Source organism: Amblyomma americanum, chromosome 1 (genome assembly GCF_052857255.1).
Source record: "Amblyomma americanum isolate KBUSLIRL-KWMA chromosome 1, ASM5285725v1, whole genome shotgun sequence".
NCBI classification, from domain to species: Eukaryota; Metazoa; Arthropoda; class Arachnida; order Ixodida; family Ixodidae; genus Amblyomma; species Amblyomma americanum.
The window spans coordinates 423,795,846-423,804,195 of NC_135497.1; the positions used below are offsets into that span (position 1 = coordinate 423,795,846).

At 52.6% G+C, this 8,350-nt stretch overlaps 1 protein-coding gene across 1 annotated transcript; it reads right to left on the minus strand.

Annotated features, from left to right (window-relative positions):
- Positions 1–2,669: 2,669 nt before the first annotated feature.
- LOC144124760 (uncharacterized) lies at positions 2,670–3,461 on the minus strand. Its single transcript, XM_077657627.1, has one exon. The coding sequence runs from the start codon at positions 3,459–3,461 to the stop codon at positions 2,670–2,672; it is 792 nt and encodes a 263-aa protein (XP_077513753.1).
- Between the last annotated feature and the right edge of the window lie 4,889 nt (positions 3,462–8,350).

The following is an 8,350-nucleotide window of genomic DNA, read 5'->3' on the forward strand; positions in this document are numbered from 1 at the left end:
TGAATGAGTAATTACTCTGAAGAGCGGTTTATTGTAGACCTGAAAGGGCTGGCGGCGGAACCGTTGCACAAACTGACCCAGCAGCAGCGGCACCAGAACAGACTTCCAGAGCGAGCTCGAGCTCTCCATCGCGCGCGGCAGCCGGTCGCCGAGGCCGGCCGAACCTCTTCATCGTCGTCAATGGTGGCGCACTGTCGTCTTCTTTATCGCAACTGCCCCGGCGACAAGAGGGAGCCATCCTGGCTACTCAGGGCGAAGAGATGACAAGGGGGTCATAGTAAGGCTTTAGCCGGCTGACATGAACAATTTCGCGGCCCCATCAGCGATGATCCGAAGAGGGGGTCACTGGCTCGACGGTATAGTTCATAGGTGACGTGCGCTCCAAAACATGGTATGGACCGATGTACTTAACTGCAAACTTGGAAGCAGCCGGCACGCACAACCAGACGAGCGAGTCAGTGGGAAAGTCATGGGTGGACTGGCCGCGCTCACTCGCATATATGCGGCGGCCTTGAGTCGTACTCGTCAACGAGCGAGCCAGCTGGCGGCACTGCTCGGCATGACGGGCAACGTCAGAGAGAAAAGTGCATTCCGAGCTGTCGGGGTGCTACGGAAGGATGATATCCATGGAGACGAGGGGGTTCACGGCCATATGAAAGAATGAACGGAGAAAAACCGGTTGTGGCTTGAGAGGCAGTATTGTAAGCATAAGTGACGAATGGCAGTACTTGATCCCAATTGGAGGTGTCGGAGGAAATGTGCATTGCAAGCATGTCTCCTAGAGTGCGGCTGAAGCGTTCAGTGAGGCCGTTAGTATGGGGATGGTAGGCAGTGGTCTTACGATGAACGGTGTGGCACGCATCCTGAGCTCGTGAACGACGTCAGATAGGAAAACACGGCCGCGGTCGCTGAGAAGTTCCCGAGGGGCGCCGTGACGCAGGATGAAATGATGGAGGAGGAAGGATGCGACGTCGCGAGCACTAGCAGAGGGCAGGGCTGCCGTCTCCGCATACCTGGTGAGGTGGCCCACGGCAACTATAATCCAACGATTCCTGGCAGGCGTGGACGGCAGGGGGCCATACAGATCGATGCCCACGCGATCGCAGGGGCGAGCTGGACAAGGCAATGGCTGCAACGGGCCGGGGGAGGGGCGAAGAGCAGACTTGCGCTGCTGACAGGCAATGCAGGAACGTATATAACGATGAACAAAATTGTACATTCCACGCCAGTAGTATCGCTGCCGCAGACGTTCGTAGGTTTTCAGCAATCCTGCATGAGCGCTTTGTGGGTCGGAATGGTGATGCGCACAAACTTCAGAGCGAAGCTGGCGAGGAATAACCAAGAGCCATTTGCGGCCATCCGGGTGATAGTTGCGGCGATATAGTAGAGAGCCGCGAATCGTGAAATGAGAAGCTTGACAACGAAGGGCCCGAGGTAACGAAGCCGTAGTCGGCGCATTGAGGGCATCTAGGAGCAAAGAAATCCATGGATCTCGACGCTGTTTCATGGGGAGGTCCGTGGCAGTGAGCGCGGCTAGCGCCGAGGCGGACATGGACGAAGAAGGCGTAGGAGATGGCAGAGGTGAGCGTGACAAGGCATCAGCGTCGGAATGTTTGCGGCCCGACCGATATACGACGTTAATGTCGTATTCCTGAAGACGAAGGGCCCAGCGGCCGAGGCGTCCAGAAGGGTCTCTGAGGTATAGCCAACCAGCAGAGGGCATGATGGTCAGTAACGACGTCGATGGAGGGGCCATAAAGGTAAGGACGTAATTTTATGAGTGCCCAGACTATGGCGAGGCACTCCTTTTCCGTAACGGTGTAATTAGATTCGCCTTTCGTGAGAGTACGACTGGCGTAAACAACAACGTATTCGGAAAAGCCGGCCTTACGCTGTGCAAGGACGGCTTCGAGGCCTACGCCGCTGGCGTCGGTGTGCAACTCGGTTGGCGCACTGGGGTCGTAATGGCGCAGGGTCGGTGGTAAAGTCAGAAGACGACGGAGGGTAGCGAAAGCAGCGTCGCAGGGTGAGTTCCAAGCAGACAGATCGGTGGGCCCATTCAGGAGCTTCGTAAGCGGGGCGATGATAGAGGCGAAGTTGCGCACAAAGCGGCGAAAATATGAGCATAGGCCCACGAAGCTTCGGAGTTCCTTAACAAAAGTCTGTTTGGGAAAGTTTGTGACAGCACGAAGCTTCTCCGGATCGGGCAGGATGCCATCTTTAGAGACGACATGGCCGAGTATGGTCAGTTGGTGGGCACCAAATCGCATTTCTTGAGGTTGAGTTGGAGACCAGCGTCGGTGAGACAGCGCAGTATCTTGTTCAAGCGCTCGAGATGTGTCGAAAAATCAGGCGAAAACCCGACAACATCATTCAAATATCACAGGAAAATGTGCCATTTGAAGCCACGCAAGATGTTGTCCATCATGCGCTTATACGTTGCGGGAGCGTTAAAGAGGCCGAATGGCATCACGTTGAATTGATAGAGGCCGTCAGGGGTGACAAAAGCTGTTTTCGGGCGGTCAGATTCAGCCATGGGGACTTTCCAATAGCCGGAACGGAGATCCAGGGAGGAGAAGAACTCGGCTCCTTGCAAAGATTAGAGGGCGTCATCAATAAGGGGTAGTGGGTAAACGCCTTTGCGCGTAATTTTGTTTAGGCGACGATAATCAACACAGAACCGAATCGAACCATCCTTCTTTTACGAGCACGACGGGCGACGGCCACGGGCTAGAAGAAGACTGGATAACGCCGCGGTGCAGCATGTCGTCAACCTGTTCAGCGATAACGCGGCGCTCTGGAGGCGACACACGGTAGGGGCTCTGGTGGAGAGGGGCATGAGGGCCTGTATCAATGCAGTGAACGACGGTGGTCGCGCTGCCCAAAGAAGTTGTCTGGTGATCGAATGAAGAGCGGAACTTGTGAAGCAGGGCAAGGAGCTTCTCGTGGTGAGCTGGGTCGAGGTCGCTGGCCACTGAACGGTGAAACATTTCCGGGGAGAACGGGTCGGAGACAGCACTAGGTGATGTGAGGGCGGCGACGGAGGTACCACCGCAAAGAGTTTCATCGTCGAAGGGCATGAGCAGGTCAAGCTGTTCAACGTGTCCAAGACATTCTCCACGGAGCAAGGTGAACTGATAGGGCGGGGGATTCGAGACGACGAGTTCGGTTGCACCGTGGCGTATGTCGACGATGGCGAATGGAAGAGGTAGGTGTCGCCGAGAAGCGAGGACGGGCGAAGGCGCGAAGAGTACAGTCTTGCTGGACCCAGACGTGGCGGACACGGGAACAAGCACGGCACTGGCGGGGGGAACATTGGTGTCCGCGGCAACAACAAGTTTGGTACCACAGCAAGACGGAGGGTCGTCGGCGAGCGTATCAGGGAGCACGGAGAATGCCACATGAGCACGGGCACAGTCTATGACGGCATGATAGAAAATCCCAGCCAAGGATGAGGTCATGGGAGCAGGAACTGAGAACTAAGAATTCGACGACATACAAAACGTCCACGATGAGGACACGTGCTGTGCAAGCAGCGGAAGGATGCACAGTCTCGGCACTAGCGGTGCAAAGAGATAGTCCCGAAGGTGTGGTGGTGACCTTACGCAGCGAACGACAGAAGTTTTCGGATATAACAGAAACAGTATACGTTGCACCTGTGTCCACAAGCGCAAGTGCTCGAATGCCGTCAACTAATACATTTAAAAAGATCGGTAGGGAAAGGCGAGGACTTGAGCTGATCGAAGTTTGCGCAGTTTGCGCCCCAGGAACTGCGGCTCCTAGTTTTCCGGTTCCGCGAGAATGCTGCGACGCCGCATGGGTCACAAGGAGCGACGGCGAGGGGAAGGTAGGCGGTGCGAAGCGAATGGCTGGGGGCTGGGAGCAGGGTCAGAAGGGGGCGCTGGGGGTGGTGGTCCTGAAGGTGGGCGAAAGGTGCGGTAGGACTGGGTGTAGGCCGGCAGATGTGGCACAGGGGCAGGCAGAGTACGGCGACAGAGTCACGCGATATGGCCCGGTAGACCACAAGCGTAGCAAATCGGCCGGTTATCAGCCGTGCGCCAAGGGTTGTGAGCAGCCGGCGCTGGGTGGAGTCGAGGAGCAACAGGTGGAGGCACTGGTGCGGGAACGTATGCCAAGGCCTGCGGCTGCGATGGGCGTGCGACGACTTCGGCATATGTGAGAGGCCCAGGCATGGGGGCAGGAGGCATCGCAACGGTTGCACCATAGCCCAAAGGTGCAGCAACGGGAGCGGGCTCCATCTCGAGAAGGTTGACTTGAGGAGCTACGGGAACCGGCTGTCGACGAGCTTGAAGTGCATCGGCTACCTCCTGGGCGATGGTGTGCCGCAACTCTGGAGTCAGGACCGGGGGCGAAGAGTGTGTGCCCGAGAGGAGCGAAAGCTGCCGGGCCACCTCATCGCGTACGAAATCTTTGATTTGATCCAACAGGTCACTGTTGACGGCCAGGCCGGATATGGACTCTCCAGGCCCGACGGATGAGCGACGAGCGCCAAGGCATAGCTTACGCAGCTCATCATAGCCCTGGCAGAGGTTGTACACGAAAGCGACGGTAGTTGGACTTTTCGCCACCAGCATGTGGAAAGCGTCGTCGGAAATTCCATTCATAATATGCTTGATCTTGTCGGCCTCAGGCATAGACGGGTCGACACGTTTGCAGAGATCGACCGCATCTTCGATGTAAGCGGTGAAGCTCTCACCCGCAGTCTGAGCCCGAACGCGCAAACATTGCTCAGCGCGAAGTTTCCGTACTGCGGGACGGCCAAAAACTTCTGCAAACGTCGTCTTGAAATTAGCACAGGTTGGGATATCAGCCTCGTGGTTCCGAAACCAGAGGTTGGCGACGTCACTCAGATAAAATATGACGTTGTTTAGTTTCGTGCGGTCGTCCCAGTTGTTACGGCGGCTCAGCCGTTCGTACGAGACCAGCCAGTCTGCAACATCTTGATCGCAGTGCCCGTTGAAAACGACGGGGTCTTGCTGCCGGACGGCAGTGGAGCAGATGACGGGGGAGCCCACCTGCACGGCTTGGTGGTTGGCTTCGGGCTGAGCGGGCATAACGGGGGTCGGTAGCGTGCGGTTGCGGAGGTCCAGGGCGGTACGAGGACGGGGAACCAAACCTCCACCAAATGAAGAGCGGTCTATTGTAGACCTGAAAGGGCTGGCGGCGTAACCGTTACACAAACTGACCCAGCAGCAGCGGCACCAGAACAGACTTCAAGAGCGAGCTCAAGCTCTCCAACGCGAGCGGCAGCCGGTCGCCGAGGCCGGCCGAACCTCTTCATAGTCGTCGATGGTGGCGCACTGTCGTCTTCTTCATTGCAACTCCCTTATTACAAACCTACACAACCTTGGGGGATTCCCCTAAAAATTTGACCAACACGGTTACCACTTCGAGTTATTGATCAATTCGCTCTCGCCCTACCATAAGCTTGCCGTCCCAGTTAGCTCAGTTGGTAGAGAGACTGCTCCGGTGAAGCGGTGGTCCCGGGTTCGAACCCCGGACGAGGACGAATTTTTCTTTAACTACGAAGTTTCTGAGAAAGCTGTATTGCTTTCCTTTGCAGCCGTGCAGCTGCGCTCGGGTGGATGTGAATGAGTAATTACTCCCTTATTACAAATCTACTCCACCTTGGGGGATTCCCCTAAAACATTTGACCATGTGATATGTTGTCTTCAGATGGGTATACATATAAAGTTCTGTGCCTATCTCGCTAGCCTCCTTGGCGAGTTATTCAGGTTTCTCATTCCAGGGGATGTCAAGGTGGGCTTTTACGTATGTTAAATTAATTTTATATCTTGAAGCTTTTGGAGGTCGTGCTTTGTTGCATGTGTAATCGGTTTATTGCTGCTACGATTTTTTTATGGACTTAAGTGCTGAGAGACGAAATATTGGCGTAATACTGGCAGGTGCAACGTGCTCTTTTCCTTTCGATGGAATCTATGGCTTTATTGCTCTAATTTCTGCCTCAAATCTACTACAATATCCTGGTAGCTTAGACCGTTTATGTTCTATTGCTCGACCTAAGCTGCGCAACTTCATCGCCTATGTATGCTCAGGGTGGTTATCGCGTTTTTATTCCTCCTTGTTTATGCTGATCGAAACAAGCGTTACAGCCATCGAGATGTCGGAGAGAAAAGGCATGGCTTGGCTACTTTGCAATGCAAACGCCGTATCCCGTCCAGTGTGCAGCTTGTACCTGTTAAATGGCTATGGTCGCCATTTACTGCACTCTGCTTTCATCACCGCCGTCCGCTTTCGAAAGCGTTGCTACTGCAGGCGAGACAGCTGTTAAAGGCTTATCGAACCTCACCTTCGCCTAATCTCTACAGAAAACCAACTAGGGCTTTCCTGTGTTCTCATTATAAATTCTATAGGACACGCTGTAGCGCTGAAGTGTAACCTGGAAGCATGACTATACAGGCTAATATAGAGCTCCTTGTTTCGCACTATCGACAACTCCTCTAGTGCCCAAATGCATTTACTTTAGGACTGCTGTTTTGATCTAGTTGGCACTGTATATTTAAGGTCTTGTTTTTAGCACAACAGCGCAATTGCACACGGCCAAAGAAGAGAAGATGATGAAAGAGCAGAAAGGGGGAACATCGCTTTTATTTCGGCTCTTTCTTCTGCTTCTATTCCTTGGACATGTGCCGTTGCCCTGTTGTGCTAAAAACATCACCTTAAAGTCTCAATTACGGGCAGCACCTGTGAGCTGGATCGCTTAAAGTTGCAAATTCAACCTCTTTGGTGCGAACAACGAACTTACTTCTCTGCACGATAAGTGGCCCTTTTATAAGGCTTCCTTTTGGTGCGCTAAGGCGGATTTTCGAGTCGCACTTAAGCTTTCCCTCAAACTTGTACTTATTGTATCCTTTGAAAGTTGCCCTTTTGCAATAAGTGTAAGGCTGGTTTGTGAACACGGGGGTTAGTCTTTTGATTTCAAGTGGTGCAAAAGTCACTTTCGTGTTGTCGAAGCATAGAGATGAGCCAGAGGGGCTCGATTACTCCAAGGAAATCCAACAGTTAATTGTTGACAATAATATTGTTAACCCCCAGCTGGTGTTTTGCGACTTACAGTTTAGTGTAATATAAGTTCAGATGCAAAAAAAGTAAAAAGAAAAAACTGAGTTATTCTCCGAAGGTTAAGTAATGTTACCTTGCTTCACTAGTTCAGTGGTCTCAAAAAGAAAAGAAGAGAAACACCGACAAAACGCGGTTTTTAAATGCTGTCGTCTGTTCAGATACGCTTCTGTTTCTGCTCCTAGAATTTTCCTGAGATATATTGACGACTGCTTTTGCCTGATTCGTAATTCTGACTTAGCCGCCTTCTCGCACCATTTGAATTCTATAGAACGAGCAATAGACTTCACTACCGAAGAAGAAGCGAATGGTGCGTTGCCCTTTCTGGATGTATTGATAAGGCGGGACAGCAATAAGCTCAGTTTCAGCGTTTATAGAAAACCGACCCACACCGGAAGATACCTTAACTTTAATACGGTTCACCCTGCTACACAGAAGAAATCAGTCGCTATGTCCTTGTTCAAACGATCGCAACGCATCTGCAGCTCCCTTGAAGACCAGACCATTGATTTTCAAACTGTACGACAAGAACTTTCAAGCAACAACTACCCGACCTCATTTGTGCAATCTGTGGAAAAACAGTTATGTCGCCCAGCAAGCGATACTCCTCTGTCACCCTTGAAACGTGCTGCCGTGCCCTATGCTCCCGGACTAAGCGAGGATTTAGCACGCATCATGCGCACCTTTGGTGTTCATATCGCCCACGTTCCGACAAGAAAACTGCGCCATGCGTTGGTAAATGTCAAAGACCCCCTTCCCAAAGAAAAATATCCAGGCGTAGTGTACAAGGTTCCTTGTTCCGACTGTGACTACGCATACATTGGCGAAACCGGAAATTTCGAGAGGCGGCTAAATTCTAGAACATAGTAACGATGTACGTAACAAAAAAGTGGATTCAAATGCTATCGCCGAGCACGCAGTATCTACAGGCCATGACATCGACTGGGGTCGGGCACACGTGCTTTCAACGGAAAAGAAGCTATACCCTCGCCTGCACTTGGAATCATTAATCATCCAAACTACTAGTCACACCCTCAACCGCAACGATGGAAATCTTAACCCAATCTACGCACGCTCCCTGCGCCCTCTTTTCAAGCATATGTAATGCCACTGAGCTGCTTGCTTCATTTCAATGTGAACAAGGCTCCCGTACGGGAGCCGAAACGTGTTTTTGTTTTTTGTTTTCTTTGGTCGGCGCTCCTTCTTCTTCGTCATCATATAACGGTGCTGAACGGAAGCGGTGACCATA